The sequence below is a fragment of the Dendrobates tinctorius genome, unplaced genomic scaffold, assembly GCF_039654945.1.
Source record: "Dendrobates tinctorius isolate UK_male_01 unplaced genomic scaffold, ASM3965494v1 ptg000171l, whole genome shotgun sequence".
NCBI lineage: Eukaryota > Metazoa > Chordata > Amphibia > Anura > Dendrobatidae > Dendrobates > Dendrobates tinctorius.
The window spans coordinates 19,560,424-19,586,034 of NW_027361838.1; the positions used below are offsets into that span (position 1 = coordinate 19,560,424).

Here is a 25,611-nt window from a genome sequence, read left to right on the forward strand (position 1 = left end):
GTAAATTACAGACGCCTCTCATCTTTTTAAGTGGTGGAACTTGCACTATTGCTGACTGACTAAATACTTTTTTCCCCACTGTACGTAATATCAGAGGGAAGGGGTTTCAAATGAGTCAGTCACCAGAATCATACATCCATCACCAATCACACATCTAGCAAGAAGAGTCTATACTAGCGCATCGCCGAACGGCCATGCGGCCCTTTTATAGCCGTGTGCTGCCGGGACCTTCCAGATCTCTGAGATGAACCAATCAGATCAGGAGAAGGACCTGAGCACGTGACTCCTGACCCCCAATGGGAGATCGTCTCATGAGCATGCTCAGTGGAGCAGCAGCGGGACTTAGCCTCAGGAATAACTTGCTGCAAAGCAGTATGTGAGGCTCTGGACTCCTGCTGTGTAGCTGCAGGAATCCGACGCCTAACACATCCACCTATTATTCAAATCAATAGGAGGCAGATCTGCAGTATCAAGCCCTAGCCACTGCAAGAAGACGGAGCAGCTCGGCAAGTGAGTATTTCCGGCCTCTGCTGCCAACACCGATAATAGCTGATCGGCAGGGGTGCCAGGTGTCAGACGTTGGCTGATCAGTTATTGATGACTTATCCTAAGGATAGGCAATCAATGTAAAAGTAGTGGACAACCTTTTAATGGGAATGTATAGATTCATTTGACTATACATTATCTTATTATATTCCTTTGGGAGAGCCATGAACTGAGTACATTTTGACTATATGATTTTGCTCTGTAAAATACCACTACATTTTTGTGTCCACTCATGTGTCTTATATTGTCCTGGCATACATATATATTTATATATATATATATATATATATATATATATATATATTTTTTTTTTTTTAAATGATGGAATTTATGGTTTTATAATGTAGTAAATAATTTATTTCCTACTTATGCAAGTATAGTGCCTATTTGTATAGGATTTTATATTCTACAGAAATGAAATATATTTATCCTTATCAGAATAGCCCATGATTATATGGCAGCTGAAATGAATACTACATACTGTCCGGTTGATGTGAATAAGTTTTTATAGAACTGAGGCAATAGGGTGGACTTATTATTTTTCTCACAGCCCTAATGTGCAGTGATTGGTTATAGACCTATCTATGGTTTAGGGATGAAAGTAAGCAATTTATCCACAGTGCCGTGTGTCTCAGAATACTTAGACAAGGTTAAATTGGTAGAAAACGCAAAGCAAAACAAGTGCAAGCAGGTTTGACAATAACATTTCAATCACATTTGTTTGAGGTAGGTAGCCGGTTATTGTACACGCCTCTAATTTTGTATACGTAATGTGGTGTAGTGACCACTGTGTCCGCTAGGGGGCACTGTGTGGGTGTCCCAGGACAGGCATATAAGCATTTCCAGTGTCCTGATAGGAGTAGGATGCTGAATGATCGTAATGTATCTCAAGGTGGGTGGCCTTGAGATGAAGGCTTGGTTATGTGCTGATCAGCAGAGCTGATCTTTCGTGCCAATGTGTTAGGGAGAAGCCTTCAGGTAGCTGGAGAGATGGGCGGTTCTAACTACCTAAAAATCCACCCTAGGTTGTGTCTGAAAACGCCTGTAGTAAAAGGCTATGTGAGTGTGTGACGGACCTGTGATGAGGTCATAGGCATGTGACCCAGTGGGCGTGGCTACGGACCATATAAGGTGGCAAGGGTAGGTCATATGAGTGGATGCTTGGACCCGGTTGGTCCGTTGTGGAAGGTCCCGCTGGGAGATGGGGCTTCCTGCCTGACAGCACGTGGAGTGGCTGTGAATAATGGCGACGTGTGCCTGACAATTCCCTGGGAGGAGGGAATGGACGTCTGCAGTGTAAAGCAGCATGAAAGGTAACCCGGAGTCGGGAGTGCAACTGAGAGACTGTATAGCCTATAGGCTGGATGAAGCACTGCCTGTGTGACCAGGAGGGCTAAAGGGGAGCAGAGTTCCAGTATGAAGATACCCTGCTATCTGCTGTAAGACTGTTGCATATTGCTTTGGTTTATGATGATGAATAAACCGCATAGACTATGTTTTGGTTTTGTGAAAAACCTGTGCCGGATGTGATTTATTGGCTGCCAAGCGAGAATCCCCTACTTGAATGACAGCGCTACCTTACAGTAAATATATATACACAGTAACTCCCCCTCTCTTTCTTTCTCTCTTAATAAACGATACGGGTTGGATGCTGCGTACTTCTGCAACGTCCAACCCACAGCAGTCAAATGTTACAGCATAGTGGATAGGATTTCAAGATTTGTAGGCATGTTCTTTGCATAAAGTGATGCAAACTCTCAAAAAAACAGGGAAATTCCGGGTTGTGAGGTAGCAAAACTTTTCGCAAGACTCTGTAATATATATGTATAGTTTTTTATTATAATTTTTTTAAAGATATATAAGGCATATACAGCTCTGGCAAAAATTAAGAGACCACCACATCAAAACCCTGTCATGGGCAGCCCATTCTCCAGACCTGAACCCCATTGAAAACCTCTGGAATGTAATCAAGAGGATGATGGATCATCACAAGCCATCAAACAAAGAAGAACTGCTTACATTTTTACCCCAGAAGCAGTGTGAAAGGCTGGTGGAAAGCATGCAAAGACGCATGAAAGCTGTTATTAAAAATCATGGTTATTCCACAAAATATTGATTTCTGAACTCTTCCTGGGTTAAAACATTAGTATTGTTGTTTCTAAATGATTATGAACTTGTTTTCTTTGCATTATTTGAGGTCTGAAAGCTGTTTTTTTTAAAATTTTGACCATTTTTCTTTGTCAGAAAAAAAAATACAAAATGTATTCCTTGGAAATTCGGAGACATGTTGTCAGTAGTTTATAGAATAAAAGAACAGTTTGCTCAATAATATACCCTGAAAGAGAAAAATCAGACAACCTGAACATTTGAAAGAGGTCTCTTAATTTTTGCCAGAGCTGTATATTCAAACACACGTGCAAAAAAAACTAAGTATACCCTCTCTGAATTTTGTTGTTTTATGTATCAGAATATATTAAAACATCTGGTCCTTAGAGAGTCTGGTCTAGGTAAATAGAGCGTCAGATTAATAATATACGACACATTTAACAAAAACTAGACCAAAATGTGGGCACAATGTGTGAAAAATTAAGTACACCCTATGAATCAATAGCTTATAGAACCACCTTTAGCAGCAATAACTTTAAGTAATTGTTTTGTGCGTGACTTTATCAGTCTCTCACATTTTTCTGGAGGAAGCTTATCGAGGCTTGTGTGCACAGTTCTCTTAAAGGGAATCTGTCAGGTCGAGTAATAATATTAACCTTAGTAGCATTAAAAAGGTGTCTGGCCACCATACTGAAAGTGCGACACTTAAGAGAAAATTAACTTTATTTCTCCCAGGAGCCTCCGGCAGTCACTCATACAGACTTGTCAGCACTGCTACAGTCTCCGGTCACAACACTGAGCAGAGCCATCTGTCAGTCAATGTGCCCAACAGGGCATGCTTACAGACCCTGCTCACAATGCTGTGACTTGTATTTCTCCCGGGAGAAATAGTTAATTTTATCCTCCTGTGCCGCACTTTCAGTATAGTGCCATGGGCACATTCTTAGGCCCTGTGCACACGGTGCGGATTCTGCTGTGGATCCGCAGCGGATTTGCCGCTGCGGATCTGCAGCAGAACTGCAGGTGATGTACAGTACCATTTAAAGCCTATGTAAAAAAAAAAAACGCTGTGCATATGCTGCGTTTTTTTCCGCGCGGTTTTTGTGTGGAAAAAAAAGCAGCATGTGACTTCTTTTGTGCAGTTTTCCACCTCCTCCATTCTACAAATTCGCAGGTGGAAAACCGCAGTGGAAAACCACATAAAAACCGCTGTAAAACCGCAAAAAAAAGGAAGAAATCCGCAGGAGAAATGCAGGTCATTTGACCTGCGGATTTAGTAAAATCAGCAAGGAAAAATCCGCGGGAGGATCCGCATTGTGTGCACATAGCCTTAATGCTACTAACCTGCAGATTAACCGTATGTCTGTAGGTTAACAGAGTTATATGACCTGACAGGCTACCTTTAAGGTACCGCCACAACATTTGAATTGAGATGTACGCTGACATTTTTCCGGATCATTGTAGAACTTTGATTCTTTTCTTTTACAGTTATTCTGATGTAGATCTGCTGATGTGTTTGGGATTATTGTCTGAGTGTATGATCCTGTTTTTTGGCCAAGATTTAGCTTTTGGATAGATGGTCTCATATTTGATTCTAGAACACTTTGGTTTATGGGGGAGTTCATAATCAACTCAGTTGCTGCAATGTATCCATGTCCAGTGGCTGGTAAATAAGCCTCAGTTATCACCACTCCTCCATGCTGGACAGGTGGTATCAGGTGTTTGTGTTGTTGTCTCGTGTTTGGTTTTCGCCAAATGTGGCACACAGAATTATTACTAAACATTTCCACTTTGGACTGAAAGGACATTGTTCTAGAAGTATTATGGTTTGTTTACTTTTTCTGATTTGCCATGTTATTTTTAGAAAAATGAGGGTTGCTCCTGGTGGTTACTAAGCAAGCCATCCATCAGGCTTTCTTATTGCTCTGTCATGCACTTGAACTTTTAACAAGCTAACTCAGACATTTAGAGTTTTTATGCAATTTCTCTGAGTGTTGCACTAAGTTGAGCGTTTTCCACTTGTGAATAATCTTTCTTTGTAGAATGATGGACTTCAAGTTTCAGGAAATGGCCTTACCCAGAGTGATGGGCAACAACAATTGCTTCTCTAAGATCATTGCATATACCTTTCCTCCTTGTCATTGTGTTAACACCTGCCAGACTGCTCCAGCCCAGCAACCTGCCAAAACTTCTGCTTTTATTACATATTTGCTGATGAACTGATAATCACAGCCATTTGATTGGAAGCACCTTTACTGCTACTTACCCTCTTATTTCCTTTGGAAGAAATAAGGGTGTTCTTAATTTTTCACAAGCTGTTGCTGCATTTTGGGCTATGTTTTGTTAACTGATAACAAGATGTAATTTGTTATGTGCTGCATTTCATAGGAGGTTGTATTTACCTAATTTTAAGAACATCTAAAGACCAGATGTTTTCTTTAATATGCCCCAATACATAAAACCATAGAATTCAATGAGATATATTGTACATAGAGCAATCTGACAATGATCTTCAATGGTTCAATGTTCACACAAAGCTTGCTCGGGTGTTTTGAAAATTCAAAATGTGCCATGAAATATGGTCCATTAAACTAATATAAAACTGTCAGTTTGAATGTAAGTTGGAAAAATAAAGTTGGATCCAAAATGGCCACCATGGTCACCACTCATCTTGAAAAGTTTCCGCCCTCCCATATACTAATGTACCCCAAACAGGAAGTTGATATTACCAACCATTCACATTTTATTTAGGTGTATCCATATAAATGGCCCACCCTGTACATACAGTATATACCATGAATAGTTAAGGTTAGTGCACTGTGTAACATGAAGACACTGTATCTAATGATTGTCAGGTGGGTCCAACTTGCATCTCACACGTTATCTGTTTTTTTCAAAATTGCGGTTCTAAGATAGTCCTACAACAACAAGTAGCAGGCAAGTCGTTCAAATGGTTTTGTCCAAATGCTCAACTTGCTTTGCAATTACTATTGCCCCTATTCCACAACATCCCTTTTTACCTAGTACTTTTTTTTATTAGACATAGACTGTAAGTATAAATAATTATGGCGTTTTTAGGTCTTTTGTAGAGCTTGTTATATTTTTGCAAAATAAGCTTAAGTGTTTTTATTTGTTTGTTTTTTATCTGATGATTTTCATTCTAACGTTGTACTGTAATGAGCAGGGAAACAGTATCTCGGGGAGAAAATATTCATCACTTTACACTAAATAACCTCTTCAATCCTTTTATATTTTATTATTTGCCATTAAGTGGACATGAAAAACCTTTCTTCGATTTGCAGCAGCTTAAATTATGCAAATGATTTTGAATGTAATTATAATGCACCCGTTGTTAATTATAAATACAGCCTTTATTTTCATATAGATAGTATTTATGTCGTTTGAATAATTAAGTATTCTAGTTCATTGCCAATTTCATAGGCAAACTATAATTCTTGTCTGTTTGCTTGGAAAACGACAGTCTCTACTTTATTGTTCTCAATTGTTCCTCAAATATAATTCATAGTTAGAAAAGATGCACGGCTGAGTAATTATTCTTATATTTTATGTACTTGCTGGGTGATACGAGTTATCAAGTTTCTATTTATTTGAACTAAATATAAAGTTAGTTAGCATTAACGTAAACCAAATAGTCAACAATCAAAGGATTTCTCATAAATCTTCTAAGACTATGTCCACATTTCCAATAGTTGTTTCCGATTTTGGATCCATCTTTACACGAACAGAAATAAAATGATCCAGCACAGGATCAATTCATGTGAACAGATTTGGAAATGTCCTAAAATGTGGCATTTTTTTTACTGCAATCCATTTTTTTAAGCTAAATAAAAATAAACCCTGTAGTTTTACAGAACTTTTTTGCCTGGAAAAAATGGATAATAACAGGATATATTTAAAAGCAAAAAAATAAAAATCAAACATTGGCGCGTATGGAAACTGACAATAATGAATGGTAATTTGTTATGTCATCCTTAAACTAATCTGTTTTCTAGCACTAGAGGTGATCAGAGACACTACTAGTGAAAATAGAACCATTAGAAAAGAGATGTCAAATGAAAACAAAAAGTGGCATTAGTTTTTGCTCCTTTTGTAACATATCCAGTTCTTTTTTAAGGGTTTGCTCACATCTATGTACATAAAATCGCTCAGATTCTCAGAGAGAAAAGTTGGTGGGTATCATGCGTAAGTCATTCCATATGTCATGTGAGTGCTGTGCAAGTGTGCTCTTTTTTCCTCGAATAGCATCCGTATTCTATGCATTTTTAACATCATCTTTTACATACTATAATGATACTCTGTCAGTGTTCCCCAACTCTAGTCCTCAAGAGCCACCAACAGGTCATGTTTTCAGGATTTCCTTAGTATTTCCAGGTGATAATTACATTCTGGACGGGCAAGGATTCAATCACCTCGGCGATACTAAAGAAATCCTGAAAATATGACCTGTTGGTCCTGAGGACTGGAGTTGGGGAACACTGCTCTATGTAAATTACATCTAGTTCTCATAAGTAATAAACAGTGTTATAGAAACATATAGATAGATAATAGAAAGATATTAGATATATAAGATGCTAGCTGAACAGCCCGTTGTTGCCTGGGCATAGTAACCAACTGTGGTTAGTTATAACAAATTGTAATGATTATATTGCACATAACAACATTTCACATCATATATTCAACACTACAGATTTGCATCACAAATTAACTAAACGATTACCCAAGTATTGATAGTATTTTATTTTCAACTCATTCAAGAGTCTTTTGATAAGCAACATTTTTGGTTTTTCCTTTCTGTGCAAAGATGAACAGATTTTTGGCAGTTCCAACTCTTGAACAGATCACGTAAAGTTGACCATGAGAAAAGCATGGAGATAGCAAATCGATCCCTACTACTTTCAAGGACTGTCCCTGAGCATTGTTAATGGAAATTGCAAATAGCAGTTGAACTGGAAACTGGAGGCGTTTAAAATAAAAAAACAAACCAGATGGAATGAGTGGAATACTTGGAATGAAAATGTTCTCTCCTTTGGCACATCCTGTTTCTGAGCTGTGTATCTAACCCTATCCTGTGTTATAATGTCTGCTGAGCTGTGTACCTAATCCTCTCCTGTGTGATACTTTCTGCTGAGCTATGTATCTAATCCTATTGTAAGTTACTGACTGCTCATCTGTGTATCTAATCCTATCCTGTGTGATACTGACTGCTGAGCAGTGTATCTAATCCTATCCTGTGTGATACCGTCTGCTTAGCCATGTATCTAACCCTATCCTGTGTTATACTGACTGCTGAGCCTTGTATCTAATCTTATCCTGTGTGATACTGACTGCTGATTCGTGTATCTAATCCTATTCTGTGTGATACTGTCTGCTGAGCCGTCTATCTACTACTATTCTGTGTGATACTATGTGCTGAGCTGTGTATCTAATCCTATCCTGTGTGATACTGTCTGCTGAGCTTTGTATCTATTCCTATCCTGTGTGATACTAACTGCTGAGCTGTGTATCTAATCCTATCCTGTGTGATACTGACTGCTGAGCCATGTGTCTAATCCTCTCCTGTGTGATACTGACTGCTGAGCTGTGTATCTAATCCTCTCCTGTGTGATACTGACTGCTGAGCCGTGTATCTAATCCTATCCTGTGTGATACTGGGCTCCCCCTGCAGTCTGTGTCAGAGAGTGGTCTGTGTTGGCACGGTAATAAATTGTGTTATTTCCAGCTTTACAGAAGGACGATAACACCATAGTAATGATAAGAATAATAGGCAAAATTGTTTGGTGAATTGGAACGCGCGGGGATAAAATTTCACCTCACAACATAGCCTATGATGCTCTCGGGGTCCAGACGTGTGACTGTGCAAAATTTTGTGGCTGTGGCTGCAATGGTGCACATGCCAATCCCGGACATCCACACATACATACATACATACACTTTTTCCCCATTATGTACCTAGGGGCAAAATTGGTGAATTGGAACATGCAGGGTTAAAATTTCACCTCACAACATAGCCTATGACGCTCCCGGGGTCCAGACATGTGACTGTGCAAAATTAAAATTTTGTGGCTGTAGCTGCGACGGTGCAGATGCCAATCCTGGACATACACACATACATACAAACATACACACACACACAGTGAGCTTTATATATTAGATAGAGATATTCGATAGATACTGTAGATAATATCCTGCATATATATACGTAATTTCACAAGCCACCTATATATAATAAACTTGCTCCCTTTAGTGACTTTCATGTGGCACAAGAGGGCATTTAACCTAATAAATTTAAAAAACGACGTGGAGAACACAATACTTTTGATAACCAGCAAAGATAAAGCAGACAGCTGACAGCAGATATTATCAGGCTGAGAAGGTCCCTGGTTATTCGGGCCTTCCCAGCCTAAAAATACCAGCCCATAGCTGTCCTAGAATTGGCACATCAAATTAGAGGCACCAGTTCTGGCGCTTTGCCTCAGCTCTTCCTGATTGCTCTGGTGCCTCGGGGTAATGGTAATTGTGGTTGATGTCAGCTATGCATTGTCCAAAAACACAATTTTCATCATGTCTAGGTGTTAGTAATGGAGAGGTGTCTATCAGACACCTCCATTACTAACTCGGTAGTTAAAATATGTGTGTGTTTTTGTTTTTTTTTATGTAAAAATAAACACTTCCTGACTCTTTATCTGGTTCATCAATTTATTTAAAAAGCAAACAAACATGCAGGTCCAATGTAGTGCAAATGAAAACCTGAAATACATAAGAGATAAATAAAAACAAGAGATGGTCACTTGTTCACCAACATATTAGAAAGCAAAGTTACCATACAGGCCCGACATAGTCCAAATCTTCCCACGACGTTCCTCGATTCTGGCGAACAAAGGCTCTTGAGGCTCATTCTAAGGCTCCATAGACTTTGAGCAGCCACTCCTGGCTCTCGTTGCGCTCTGCGAGACCCACCAATTCTGATGAGCGGTAACAGTAACGTTACTGTGCTACAATCAATTTACACTGTTAGGGTTAGCGGATCACACTGAATATAAAAGATAGTAAAGTGCGATCGCAACCCAGGGTCCACCGTTCGGTGATGGGAAAGCTCAGCTATTGAACAATGGCGGAGCAAAGCTGCAAGCAAGCACTGTAAACACACCGATTTAAAGGTCACTCTGACTGACTCTGTTACTCCACAGAGCGGTATTACAAGAGGAAGCTCTCGACACTATACTCTGTTAGTCGTCACAGGAGTATAGCGGTAATGATGGTAGTTGGAGGTCCCTATAGCTACCCCCAGGGAAGTCTAGGCTGGTGGTTGTGCTCGCTCTGACACTCAGCTGTGCTAACTGCACACGCAACTTAGAATGCCCAGTGTCATATGCTAAGCCAAGTGGGAGTTCCTACCCTACACTGCTTGCCTAGACACAAAATCGCCGTGCTAGCAGCGGCACACATGCACACATGGTAGTAGCATATCCACCAACAGATCAAAAACATATGATCTTTGCGCACCGGTGAGTACTCCAGAGAACCTTTTATGTAGAATCATAGAATCGTAGAGTTGGAAGGGACCTCCTGGGCCATCTGGTCCAACCCCCTGCTCAAAGCAGGATTCGCTAAATCATCCCAGTCAGATGTCTGTCCAGCCTCTGTTTGAAGACTTCCATTGAAGGAGAACTCACCACTTCTCGTGGCAGCCTGTTCCACTCATTGATCACTCTAACTGTCAAAAAGTTTTTTCTAATATCTAATCTGTGTCTCCTCCCATTCAGTTTCATCCCATTGCTTCTAGTCTTTCCTTGTGCAAATGAGAATAAAGTTGATCCTTCTACAATGTGACAGCCCTTTAGATATTTGTAGACAGCTATTAAGTCTCCTCTCAGTCTTCTCTTTTGCAAACTAAACATTCCCAAATCCTGCAACCTTTCCTCATAAGACAGGGTTTGCAGACCGGTCACCATTCTGGTCTCTCTTTTCTGAACTTGCTCCAGTTTGTTGATGTCTTTTTTAAAATGTGGTGCCCAAAACTGGACACAATATTCCAGATGAGGTCTGACCAAAGAGGAGTAGAGGGAAATAATGACTTCACGTGATCTAGACTGTATGCTTCTGTTAATACATCCTAGAATTGCATTTGCCTTTTTTGCTGCTGCATCACACTGTTGACTCATATTCAGTCTGTGATCTATTAGTATACCCAAGTCTTTTTCACATGTGCTGTCACCTAGCCCTATTCCTCCCATTCTATATATGCTTTTTTCATTTTTATTGCCCAGATGTAGTACTTTGCACTTCTCCCTGTTAAAAACCATTCTGTTAGTTGCTGCCCACTTCTCCAGTTTATTTAAATCTTTTTGAATCCTCTCTCTCTTCTCTAGTATTAGCTATCCCTCCTAGCTTTGTGTCATCAGCAAATTTAATCAGTTTACCCTCAATTCCTTCATCTAAATCGTTGATAAAGATGTTGAACAATACAGGGCCCAGGACAGAGCCCTGTGGTACCCCACTTGAGACATTCTTCCAACTGGATGTGCAGCCATTTACGACCACTCTTTGGGTCCGATCACTAAGCCAGTTATGAATCCACCTAACAGTTGCCTTGTCCATTCCATACTTAGTCATTTTTTCAATAAGGATTGTATGAGAGACTTTGTCAAATGCTTTGCTGAAGTCAAGATATACTATATCTACAGCATTTCCTTGATCCACCCAATCAGTGATACCGTCATAGAAGGAAATTAAATTAGTCTGACATGACTTATTAGTTACAAACCCATGCTGACTCTGTTTAATCACTTCATTCTTATCCAGGTATTGACATACATGTTGTTTAATAATTTGTTCAAAGATCTTTCCTGGTATAGAAGTCAGACTCACCGGCCTATAGTTGCCTGGGTCCACCTTCTTCCCCTTTTTGAAGATAGGAACAACATTTGCTCTTCTCCAGTCTTCTGGCACTTCTCCTGTTCTCCAAGAATTTTCAAAGATTATGGAGAGGGGTTCAAAAATTTCTTCTGCTATCTCCTTCAGTACTCTGGGGTGTAATTCATCTGGACCTGGAGACTTGAATTCATTTAGGTTAGCTAAGTGTTTCTTCACTATCTTTCTGTTTATAGATATCCTGGATTCTTCTATTCCCTTAATAGGACAGTGAATAACAGTTGATGTTACATTTCCTTTCTGAGAGAAAACAGATGCAAAATAGGAATTTAAAAGTTCAGCCTTCTCAACATCCTGTCTTACCATTTCATCATTTTCATCCTGTAAAAATCCTACAGCATCTTTGACTTTTCTTTTACTTTTGACATATCCCCAAAATCCTTTATTATTGCTTTTGACATCTCTTGCAAGCCTCAATTCATTTTCAGCTTTAGATAATCTGATTTGTGCCCTGCAGGTTCTGCAGACAGCATTATATTCTTCTTTAGATATGCCTCCCTCTTTCTATTTTATAAACTTTTTTTCTTCCTTTTTAGCATGTGCTTAAGTTCTGTGTTCATCCATCCTGGTTTCCTTAAATGCTTCCTATTCTTCCCTCTTTTCGGAATTGTTAACAACTGTGCTTTGAGAATTTCATTTTTCAAGATTTCCCATCCCTCCTGGACATTTTTGTCTTTTAGGATATCCAGCCATTGGATCCCTCCAATTCTCTTTCTGAATCCCTTAAAATCTGCCTTTCTGAAATCTAACCTTGACGTCTGAGTCTTCACAGGTCTTCCGCCTCTAGTTATCCAAAATTCTAAAATAGCATGGTTGCTACCTCCTAGGGTCCCAGCCACTTTTACCTCCTCAACCATTTCCTCCCTGTTTATAAGGATTAGATCCAAGGTAGCAGTTCCCCTTGTTTTCTCCCTTACCTTTTGTAAGATAAAGTTGTCAGTAAGAGAGGATAAGAATTTCCTTGACCTGTTAGTTTTGCCTGAGAGAGATTCCCAACAAATATCTGGATAGTTGAAATCTCCCATGACAACTATGTCATATTTTTTGGAGAACTTGGCCATTTGATGCATAAAGAGTTCATCCATATCTTCAGCTTGCACAGGTGGCCTGTAGTAAATGCCTACAATGGTGTCCTTTCCATTGTTCTGTCCTTGTATTCTTACCCAAACAGTTTCCACAGAACTCCCAGTCTCTGAAGCTTCAATCTCTGTGCAGATATACGTGTTTCTAACATACAATGCGACACCCCCTCCTCGTTTATCAAGTCTAGGAAGACTAGAAGACAAGAAGACTTGTTCCGTTTAAGTCCAGTCAGACAGGACCTTGCTCGTGGACCAATCCGGAACTGCTACGTCATCCGAGCAGCTGACGACCGACCACCAATGAGAGGTCGCCACCTCACGGGCATGCCCAGTAGGGTGATTTCTGGACTTGTCCTCTGGAACAACTGTTTGCCGCTGCCTATTGCTAGTTACTATAGATTTGGCTGGTGAGCCAGCAATAAACAAGTGAACAGCATGAGTCTGAGCAAGACACTGGGACCGATGTCTTTGCTGAGCATCTCCCACTGTGGCCAAATCAGAATGGGAGATCGCAGAGGCAGACAAGGCTTGGAATCTACCCTGTATAGAGGGAGAATCCCGGCACCTAACATACACTAGATGCAGATATGATTTCCATGGAAAATAATACAAGACTCATTCGGCACAATCACAAAACGTCACTGTCCAATATCTAAGTTATACCTTATGACCACTGAGATCTTGTGGTACTCAACTTCAAAAAAGAATAAATGTAAATGTCTTCAGTGAAATGAGAAAAAAGTGGCACTCACCATCCCATAAAATAGATCCTTTATTATAAACACATTAAAAACCTGGTTGCAAGGGGATGTGGGTCCCCTATGCCCACAGAGCTTCCCATGTCCCCTTGCAACCAGTCTTTTATATATTTATAATAAAGAATCTATTTTATGGGATGGTGTGTGCCACTTTTCTCTCATTTCATTGAAGATACATGCAGATATGATTTCCTCTGGAGATCACAGTTGATTGTTGTGGGTTAGAAAAACTGGAACCAATGTAGATCAGTCGTTTGTTGAAAGTCATCTGTTGTCTTAATTGGAAAAACTGGTAAAGAATAGATAAATGCATGTGTGCCTACTCATTAGGGAATCTGACAGAATTTTATTTTAACTGATCCAAATATTTAAAAAATACAATTATGCATACATAAGTTACCCAGTCTATTAAAAACAGTCCGATTCTTCACGTTGTAATTGGATTTTCTCTATGCTGTTACTTAGTGAGACTGATCACTCTATTAAGGTTATTCAACTGGGAAAGTTCTTCCCAAATTAGTAGACCTTATATGTGTAGCTTCATTCTTTGTAGACCAGTCTCTTCACTCCTATATATGTTTTCTTCTAAATTGTCATTCATATACATACTGAAGAGCTTGGATAAATTTTGATGCATTTTGACATGCAGTTGTGGCCAAAAGTATTGACACCCCTGCAATTCTGTCAGATAATACTCAGTTTCTTCCTGAAAATGATTGCAAACACAAATTCTTTGTTATTATTACCTTCATTTAATTTGTCTTAAATGAAAAAACACAAAAAGAAATGTTCTAAAGCCAAATTGGATATAATTCCACACCAAACATAAAAAAGAGGGTGGACAAAAGTATTGGCACTGTTCGAAAAATCATGTGATTCTTCTCTAATTTGTGCAATTAACCGCACCTGTAACTTACCTGTGGCACCTAACAGGTGTTGGCAATAACTAAATCACACTTGCAGTCAGTTGACATGGATTAAAGTTGACTCAACCTCTGTCCTGTGTCCTTGTGTGTACCACATTGAGCATGGAGAAAAGAAAGAAGGACTGTCTGAGGACTTGAGAAACCAAATTGTGAGGAAGCATGAGCAATCTCAAGGCTACAAGTCCATCTCCAAAGACCTGAATGTTCCTGTGTCTACCGTGCGCAGTGTCATCAAGAAGTTTAAAGCCCATGGCACTGTGGCTAACCTCCCTAGATGTGGACGGAAAAGAAAAATTGACAAGAGATTTCAATGCAAGATTGTTCGGATGTTGGATAAAGAACCTCGACTAACATCCAAACAAGTTCAAGCTGCCCTGCAGTCCGAGGGTACAACAGTGTCAACCCGTACTATCCATCGGCGTCTGAATGAAAAGGGACTGTATGGTAGGAGACCCAGGAAGACCCCACTTCTTACCCCGAGACATAAAAAAGCCAGGCTGGAGTTTGCCAAAACTTACCTGAAAAAGCCTAAAACGTTTTGGAAGAATGTTCTCTGGTCAGATGAGACAAAAGTAGAGCTTTTGGGGCAAAGGCATCAACATAGAGTTTACAGGAGAAAAAAAGAGGCATTCAAAGAAAAAAACACGGTCCCTACAGTCAAACATGGTGGAGGTTCCTGATGTTTTGGGGTTGCTTTGCTGCCTCTGGCACTGGACCGCTTGACCGTGTGCATGGCATTATGAAGTCTGAAGACTACCAACAAATTTTGCAGTATAATGTAGGGCCCAGTGTGAGAAAGCTGGGTCTCCCTCAGAGGTCATGGGTCTTCCAGCAGGACAATGACCCAAAACACACTTCAAAAAGCACTAGAAAATGGTTTGAGAGAAAGCACTGGAGACTTCTAAGGTGGCCAGCAATGAGTCCAGACCTGAATCCCATAGAACACCTGTGGAGAGAACTAAAAATGGCAGTTTGGAGAAGGCACCCTTCAAATATCAGGGACCTGGAGCAGTTTGCCAAAGAAGAATGGTCTAAAATTCCAGCAGAGCATTGTAAGAAACTCATTGATGGTTACCGGAAGCGGTTGGTCGCAGTTATTTTGGCTAAAGGTTGTGCAACCAAGTATTAAGCTGAGGGTGCCAATACTTTTGTCTGGCCCATTTTTGGAGTTTTGTGTGAAATTTTCAATGTTTTGCTTTTTGCTTCATTCTCTTTTGTGTTTTTTCATTTAAGACAAATTAAATGAAGATAATAATAACAAAGAATTTGTGTTTGCAATCATTTTCAGGAAGAAACTGAGTTTTATCTGACAGAATTGCAGGGGTATCAATACTTTTGGCCACAACTGTACATGTATTTCTTATTACTTGTTATTGATGACTTCACTGCATTCAGACAGGCAACACTCGCTTTCAAATCTGCCCTCACCTCTGCTAAACAGGCCTACTTCACAACCCTCGTATCTTCCCCATCCTACAATCCCAAACAGTTATTCAAAACTTTCAACTCCCTCCTCCGCCCACCACTGCCCCCTCCAACCTCCCTCATCTCTGTTGAGGACTTTGCCTCACACTTCAAAAATAAGATCGACCAAACAAGGCAAGTCTTCATTGTTCAACCACTACAATCCCTTTGTATACAAGACCAATGCCCAAACCCCATAACCTCCCTCTCCAACATCACTGAAGAGGGGCTTAATTGCCTCTTCTCCAAATCGCACCTCACAACCTGTGCACTTGACCCCATCCCATCCCACCTCCTCCCGAACCTCACCACCACACTTATCCCATCCCTAACGCACCTCTTCAACCTATCGCTAATGTCCGGTACCTTCCCTTCTGCTTTTAAACATGCCACAATCACGCCTATCCTTAAAAAGCCAACCCTCGACCCAACGGCTATGTCCAGCTATCGCCCAATATCACTGCTCCTATTCGCTTCCAAACTCCTGGAGCTGCACGTCCACGCTGAACTTTCCTCCCACCTCTCATCTAACTTGCTCTTTGACAATCTACAATCTGGTTTCCGCCCCCATTACTCCACTGAGACAGCCCTGACTAAAATTAGTAACGACCTACTTACAGCCAAAGCAAACGGACAATACTCTATACTCTTCCTTCTAGACCTGTCCTCTGCATTCGACACAGTTGACCACTGCCTCCTACTACAGATCCTCTCCTCCTTTGGCATCAAAGACCTTACCCTATCCTGGATCTCCTCATACCTTTCAAACCGCACAATCAGCGTCTCCCACTCCCACACTACCTCCTCATCCCACCCTCTCTCTGTTGGAGTCCCCAAAGCCTCTGTTCTAGGACCCCTACTCTTCTCAATTTATACCCTTGGCCTGGGTCAACTCATAAAGTCCCTTGGATTCCAGTACCACCTTTATGCTGATGACACTCAGATCTACCTCTCTGGCCCAGATGTCACCTCTCTGCTGTCCAGAATCCCAGCCATATCCTCCTTCTCCTCTCGCTTCTTCAAGCTCAATGTGGACAAATCTGAACTCATCATCTTTCCTCCATTTCACAGATCTTCCTTACTTTACCTATCTATCACAATTAATGACATCACGCTTTCCCCAGTACCAGAAGTCCGCTGCCTTGGAGTAACCTTTGATTCTGCCCTGTCCTTCAAACCGCACATCCAAGCTCTTTCTACCTCCTGTCGCCTCCAGCGCAAAAATATTTCCAGAATCCATCCTTTCCTCAACCCTCAATCTACTAAAATGCTTGTGCACGCCCTCATCATCTCCCGCCTCGACTACTGCAACATCCTTTTCTATGGTCTCCCTGCTAATACCCTCGCACCTCTCCAGTCCATCCTTAACTCTGCTGCCCGACTAATTAATCTCTCTCCTCGCTACTCTTCCGCTTCTCCCCTCTGCAAATCTCTTCACTGGCTTCCATTCCTACAGCTTATCCAGTTCAAATTACTAATACTGACCTACAAGGCCATCTATAACCTGTAACCTCCATATGTCTCTGAACTAATCTCCCGATACCTTCCCTCACGTAATCTACGGTCATCCCAAGACCTCCTTCTCTCCTCCATACTTATTCGCTCCTCACCCAACCGCCTCCAAGACTTCTCCCAAATAGCCCCCATCCTCTGGAATTCTTTGCCCCAACATGTCCGACTATCAACCACATTCGGATCCTTCAGATGGAACCTGAAAACCCACCTCTTCAAGAAAGCCTACAGCCTGCAATGACCCCGCTACCTCCTCACCACTACTGGAGATATCACCTCAACCAGCACCAGAACTGCTGCAACCCACCAACTTACTGTCTCCTTCCCCACCATCCTGCAGCATGTAAGCCCGAAAGGGCAGGGTCCTCTCCCCTCTGTATCAGTCTGTCATTATAAGTTTGTTTACTGTAAGTGATATCTGTAATATGTATGTAACCCCTTCTTATGTACAGCACCATGGAATCAATGGTGCTATATAAATAAACAATAATAATAATAATAATTACAAATTAATCAATTTTGAGTGATTATATGAACAGGTCAATGTCAACAAAACTATTGTAAAATGATTGGACGTATAATTATATGGGAGAAAATAATCTAATATTTATACAATAGTGACAGTTTCTTACCTATAATATGCACGAGTCATCGATCTTTAAGAAGTACTTAGTAGAAATGGAGTTGTAGCAATAATACTGAAAGCAAGCAATAATCAAAAGAATATTGTTTAGTGTAATTTCTAGATTCAAATAATAACAAAAAATTAATATTTACTAAGTCATCTCTTTATTTCTAATCTCTTTTTCATTTTGATTGCACATTTATTCTTCAATACAGTTATGGAGGCAGCAGCCATGTTTGCGTGAGGTGCTGCAAGTATGTGCTTTCCTGCCAGCCTCAAGATGTAGTATAACAACCTTTTCAATGTTATGTGAGATTTTAACCATGCACCCAGTTTACACAGCACTCTCTGAAAATTATCTTTACAATATAACTTATTTTCAGTGAAATTAAAAATTTTAGTGAAAGAAAACTAAAAAAAACCTACAAGAATATTGATCCATGGATTTGTCTCTCTGCTGGCATGGAAATTTAAAGGACAGATTATATTTTCCTATAATCATAATGTGGTCTGATTTTTTTCTTAACGTACAGACTTAAATCTGCCACCCAACTTCGGATTATCCTCTGTTTCCACTGAATCTGTCCTCCAGCAGTTCTAATGTTGTCCATCGAGCATGCACAGATGCACCTATTCACCCTGTCTAACAAAACATTCGATAGTCGGTTTGTGACACATCTCACCAATTCCTATCCTGACAATCTCCCTGAATTTGCACCTAATGAAGATGTCTTATTCATGAAAAATAGATGTACCTATGACCCTGTTTAGCAAAACATCACCCAGACCCCTATCACTGCACCCTAATTACTCAGTCATGGTGTAGCACAGCTCAGCTTTTCTGTGTTCAGCTCTGCTTTGCATGCAGATGAGAACATGATCATACTCTGAAGATCCCCATGAACCAGTGATAAAATGTGGATTTTGTAAATAGTGAAATAGTAATGATTATTGGCCAAATAGTGGGTCACAGTAGCTACATTCAAAATTATCACCTCATCCACAGAGATATAAATTGCCCATGTTGTTATCTGTCTACTCTATATCAGAAAGCACACAGGAGAGCAGGGAGAGGAGCCTGAAGCACTGAGAAGAAGCAGTGTGCTGCTGGGAAATGTAGTTTTAGCAGGTAAGAATAGGAGTACTCAGTTACGTAGAATTGGATGCACAGAGAGGCAGAAGTAGATGAAAATAGACACAAAGATACAATAAAGAAACGTATTATGCTGGGCTTATACTACATATTAATAATAACACTGCTCATGCAGATACTGTGCTTTGTAAAATATTGCCATTGTGGGAAAAAGACTAGGACAAATTAGAAGAGTGGTTGTAAGGATATGTTTGTTCATCTAGAGTTTTGAAAGGCAAGGGTTTACTGTGTTAGGTGCAATGTATGTTATTCAGCATGATAACTATACGTGACTCAGGGCTTAAATGAAGGCCACCGCATAGTAATACTTCTTTCTTTTATTCTTTAAGCCTACTTTATGGAGGCAATAATAGCTGTTTCTCTATAAACATAATTATGATAACCTTGTACAGACGTTATATTCAGCACATATTTATTACTTCTGATACAACAAAGCGTTACAGAAACTTGTGTGCTCTATGCATTATTATTAATGTATGGCAAGGCAGCTCTAAAGAATTGTTTACCATGTGATTATCTATTGGGCTGTACATTGCAATAAAGTTAGTTAATAACGCTAAAAAAAAGTCAAGTCTGGCAAGGTTGCCCATGTCTTGATAAAAGACATACTGATAGCGAATTTAGATTGTGAGTCCCACTGGGGACAGTGATAGTAATGTCTGTAAAGCACTGTGAAATATGAGAGCGCTATATAAGCAAAGCATAACAAATAATAAAAATTATGTCTTGTATCCAGGAAATGAATACAAAGCATTATTTGTTTGCCAGTGAGTGGTATGGACGGTTCCTGCAGAGTCTTAAAGTGAGCTGTCATGTAAAAAAAACGCTATTAACCTACAGATTTGGGGTTCATCTACAAGCTAATAGCATTCTTCACTTGCCTGGCGCCTGCAGTCAGAGTCCCTTTTTTTCTTCCCGGCAGGCTCGGGCTTTCAGTCGCGGGTTTAGTCACAGCTCAGTGCATAGTAAGCCAGTGACTGAAACTGCTCCCCGGCACAGCCTGCGCATCATTTACCACTGTCAGCCTGTGAAAGAAGTCATTTAAATGGCCACTGGCCTGCAAATATTTAAGGAATAGCGGTCATATTGTGACGCCGGTCAGTCCGTGTAAACCAGTGTTTTCCAGTCCTCATGGTCCCCCCCACAGGTCATGTTTTCAGGATTTCCATAGTGTTGCACAGGTGAGAGAATTCCTGAGGCCTTGATGATACTTCCACCACCTGTGTAATAGTAAGGAAATCCTGAAAACATGAGCTGTGGGGGGGCTGTGATCACTATCGTTTGGGGAACACTGGGGTAAGAAAACCTTTAGTGAGTTGCAGAAACCTGCCGATGTCAGCCTATGTATTGGCTACGTCCATATGGCTTTGTATTTGTATGTTTTATAATTTCTATTGCAAAGACTTTAGGACAACATCTATGTAAAAAGAAAAACACAAACAACCTAAAAAACAAAACTGTAACAATATGCCACAAATAATGCACTGTTTTGCAGCACATGTAATATATCCCTACTGACTTCGCGTGTATGTGTTCATGGGTGTTTTGCAGCTCTTTTTTGGATGAATACTACGTATTCTTTCTGTACTATTCTAAAGTAACAATCTGCATTGTTGGTATACGTGACAATCATTTCTCAGTTCTCATTCCACCCCTGGAGGCTGGTTGGCTTCTGTTATGACTTGATCTACATGCACATTGTTGAAACGTATCATATTCTTTTTGTGAATATCCATTTATCTCCCTATTATTGCTTGTTCTAGTCTCATTATCTAAAGAGAAAGCATGGGTGGTATTGCTTTGAAAGGCATATGCGATACTGACAACATAAATTGCACCTTGCATATTCCACAAATGAAGCAGACATGATTGTTCGGATAGATCTCTAGATAATTAAATCATTGTGAGCAGCCAAGGCAATCATTTCTATCACTTCAGGCAACCTGCCATTTTTTTCCTTTTTAAGAAGTTATTGGTGTAATTCGTCCCCTAACCTTGGACTACACATACATCTTTTTTATTTCCTTCTTCTATGTGGCATAACGTTTGGTGACACTTTTTTTTTTACATTTTTTTCTAGAGCTTCTTTGAAGGACAGTCAGCACCGTGGGAGTCTGCAAAGAAGGATGAGAACAGAATGAAGAATAGATATGGGAATATCATAGCATGTAAGTGTTGACAGTGCGATAGGGGCGCTGCATATCATTCCCTTACCGAGGCGCCTCTGATACTAATGGCCGGGAACGTTTACAAGCATGCATCGGGAGGACAATTATATTTAAACCTCCCCCTGAGCGTGATTGTCTTTTCTTAATGAGCGCTCAAGTGTGAAAATGAAATCTATATTAACCCTCCATGACCCTTTGGAGAGTCAAGGTGGAGCAAATTTTTTGGGGGCGTTTTAATCTAGCTCCTCGTTATTGAGAACACTTAGATAATTATGCATCTGTTTGTCTAAACTTACAGGATTTTTAAGTCTCGGAAAGGTTTAGGCCTGAAATTAAATAATTCATTACACAGGCAAATTTATAACCTTTACAAATGTGAAACATCCATGGATCGTTCGGAAGAAAAGGTTACAAATTTTGTGCCTGTTAAATAAATCATCCGAGTCCAAAGAGCAGACCGGTATTTAAAACATTCTCGTCGTAAAGACAATTAGGCTAGAACTCGCAAAACGGAGTCCATTTTATCTTTTAATGATAATGTTTTCAGAGGGGATAAAAAGCTTTTTCCACAAGAAATGAAAGTGCTGAAAAGTCATAGATAACAAAACTATTATTAAATCAGAAGGATAGATTTTTTTTTAGGTTTTGGCTGACAACTTAAAGCAGATCTGTCACCAGATTTCACAATACAAACTGCAAACTTTATTAAATCGATCTTTGACCTGGTGATACTGGTGTACTTACTTTGAAATCAGAATGTAGGTTTAATACTTATATTAAAATGAGAATGTATGAGTCCAGCTATAGATTGAGAGAGTTCATGAGTCCAAGTGCATTCAGCTTCCACCCACCCAGCCTGACTGACACTGCAGGTTGTACTGAGCAGTGAGGCCTCAGCCTCAGGGAGTAGGGACACTGAAGAGCTTTCAGTCAGGCTAGGTGGGCTGAAATTGATTTAAACTTTGATAAAGAATTACACAGCCATTCTGACATGGACTTTTAATGTAAGTACACCAGCCTCTTCAGGTCTAAGAGATCTATTTAGTCACATACACAGTTTTTACTGTGAGATCTGATGACTGATCCTCTTCAATTCCCTGGCAATTTTTTTGTTTTTTTGCACTTTGTTGTGTCACATGCCAGGTGCTGCCGATGAGCATTATACAGTACAATTCGACAACAGTATGGCAGTGCATTGTGAAATAGACAGTCTGTTTTGAAATCCAACCACATCTCACACAGCAGACATGAGGCCTTCAGAAGACCCTCGGCTGCCATGGCAACCGTTGGCATTTCACAATCACATCTTGTGGGGTGCCAGTGACCCTTAGAAGTGACCATCGCCATCTTGAAGACTTTTAAATATTATTGTCTCACTTGACTGTCATTTATAGGGTGACATCGATGCAATAGTTACTGTCAGATGTCAGCTCTATAACACATCTGGTACCTGCGCTGCTTGGAGGGGGCTCAGCTCCTGGGCCCACCTCATACAGTTGTACTTCCGCTGTACATGTAGGACAGTCATCGCTAAGGGGCTAGGGTGTAAATTGCATATACAAAGGTGAGAGCAATAACAATGTAAGTAATAATATACTAAGCTATCAGTCAGTTGGAGAATTATTTACTAGATGCTTAGATGTTTTTACTTTTTGGTATGTGGCTGATGTTGTCCTTCATGTTATTTTTTGCAATCTACAGTATATACTTATAGATACATACATGCTAGACTCACATATGTTCTTTCTGAAGCATGCCATGTTGGAGCACTGGATTTACGTCGCTAGTGGACGACAAATGTAGGGCTGTTCATTATAGAGCGGTGCCACACATATTTGATCACTAAGGTTCCCATTGCTGGGATCCAACAATCACTAGAACTGAGGTCCTAGACTTCCCTATCCTCGTCACCACAAAATTGGAGTGAGAAGAACTTTGAATGATCGAGCTTGTGTGGCTCAGATAGGCGATTGGGCTGACAGAAACACACAGTACAATGCTTGATTGTTTCAGCCATTGATTAATGTGACATGGTGATTGCCTAACCATTGCTTCATTAAAACTCCTACTCACTGTTTTGCAATGATGAGGGACGGTAGGTGCAGGACCTTCATTCTTGTTGGATAACGGATTTAAGTCTAAGAATTGATCTCTCTATCTAATAGGTATGAGCAAAACGATTTGCAGGACCTTGATCCAGCGGCCACGTCAGTACTCAGTGGCAGCCTGACCAGATCACTACGAACTGCCTAGTACCTGCTAGCATCACCTTTGCATCTTCTGAATAGTAGCCCCCCTCGATGCTATGGCTTCTTCATGACGTGCATTATGACTACTCATCAGAGGAGGCTCCGGTAGGAAGTTTGAAGGTTGTAGTTCTCTAGTCTAGTTGCCACGGAGTACCCACTTTGCTGCTGGATCAAGGTCCTGCGAATCACCTAAACTCTGTAGCTCTCTCCTTCAGATGGTATTTTCTTTTGTGAACCATAGCAGCACTAATGTAAAATCAATCTCTTGGTTTGCCTTCCTGAGCTTGGAGTATAATTAATGTGCCTCTCAGTCTCAATAGAATATGTTTCACTTCTTGTCTCCCTGTTGGAATATTTAGTATCCACACATCCCTGCATAACTTGGAGCATCAGTATAACAACTTTTTTCTCTCTTTCTCTGCATATTCATCGTCTTCTCAGTAACGTAGACATGTATTGACGTGCACATAACTTTAAATACAAATCTTTCGATTTCTGTATTGCATTAGACTAAATGTCATTTGCTGACATTGTTGACTTTTTGGTACAAGAGCTTAATTAAGCCCTGTGGTGCATTAGGAACTAGCTTGTATCTTATCGCAGCGCAAGGAAGGGCGCAATAAGGAACTGTGCCACCAGGATGAAAAGTAATTTATTACAGTGAGTAAGAGGCGCTTGCCCAGAGCACCTGGACAAGACCCATTTTAATTTAATCCAGGAGACAAATAGACCTTTTGGGATTGTGCAAGGATCTAACTTCTGCAAAATCCATTCTACAGTTCCCTACAAGTCAAAAAATCCTGATAATTCAACTTGTTCATTTACTATTTTTCAAATTCAAGATTTATATTGAAGGAATTTTTAACATACAAAGAACAATAAAACAAATAGCCTATAACAATCAAAATCGCAGTCGCAAATACAGTAGGTGACCAAATCCGGTCAAATTCCATACAATATGAAAGTGTAAGTGTCCTCTACACCCAGTCCATTTTCTATTTTTAACACTTTTTGGTAGCGAATATACTGTAATTCAATGTTTAGTTTTACTCCCGGTAAGTTTTAGCACAAAAATGTACTTATTGAAAGTGAATGATTAATTATACTGTCAATCCGAAATCCTGTGATTAAATGCATTAGGTTGGGACGTATCACAGTATTGTAAAACTTGGTCTCATTTTGTAAAGAACTATATAATATTATTTCTTCAGTATCTGAGATGTGTATTTAGATACTTTTGGAATAAAATGCAGATGTTAGTTGTTCATTTAGCACCCACTGGTCACATAGCGCAAACAGATTCTGCAGCGCTGAATGTCATCTTAAATTATTTTTACAGCGTAATATATTTGTGTTTCAGAAGGAGAAAGCAATATAAAGTATTCCTAGTGTTTATTACCTTCTTGCACAATAAATCATTGTGTGAAAAGCTAAAATATTGGTTAACGTTTTCTACATTTTGCATATATTTTCAGTAGAAAGCCTTTTATGTTCTGAAACTGGTAGAAATGCGTAATCTTGTCTCTTCGGCAGATGACCATTCCCGTGTGAGGCTGCAAAACATTGAAGATGAATCCAGCTCTGACTATATCAACGGAAACTACATTGATGTATGTACATAAGGCTTATATTCGTATAATATGTCTGGGGAATCGTTGGCACACTTGTGTTCTTCCTGAATTTCTGCTTGTCATTTTAGTTTTAAATGTTCCTTTTACCCCAGAATTAAAGGGTATCTGTTATGGATGATCTAATCTTTTGAAAGTCAAATTCACGAGCTATGTCAACTTTTTGCCCAAAATTTCGATTTTCCGTAACTTTAGCCCCTTTCAAGCACTTTAATTCAAACCTAGCCCTGATACTGTCAAAGTGACCTCCACATATACGGCTATGAGGAAACAGATGGTAATTGTTCTTCTCTGCAGTTATGTCACATACAATATCTATACTGTTTATTCTGTTTATTAGGGAGTTTTTTTTCTACTTTTCTCCCTACATCTATTGCGAATCTGTGCGGAGTGACATCCTTTCATTAAGCAGATTCACCCCAAAATGGTCTTTAGCATGACA

The 25,611-nt window shown here is 40.0% G+C and overlaps 1 protein-coding gene across 5 annotated transcripts in view; it reads left to right on the forward strand.

The window, feature by feature from the left end:
- The window catches only part of PTPRM (protein tyrosine phosphatase receptor type M), a 929,698-nt gene that overhangs the window by 746,336 nt on the left and 157,751 nt on the right, over window positions 1–25,611 (forward strand). For all 5 annotated transcript variants that reach the window (XM_073550942.1, XM_073550938.1, XM_073550940.1 and 2 more), the window contains 2 exons: window positions 21,205–21,292; window positions 25,075–25,151. In XM_073550942.1, the coding sequence (XP_073407043.1) occupies window positions 21,205–21,292; window positions 25,075–25,151 (165 nt within the window). The remainder of the gene's footprint in view (window positions 1–21,204; window positions 21,293–25,074; window positions 25,152–25,611) is intronic.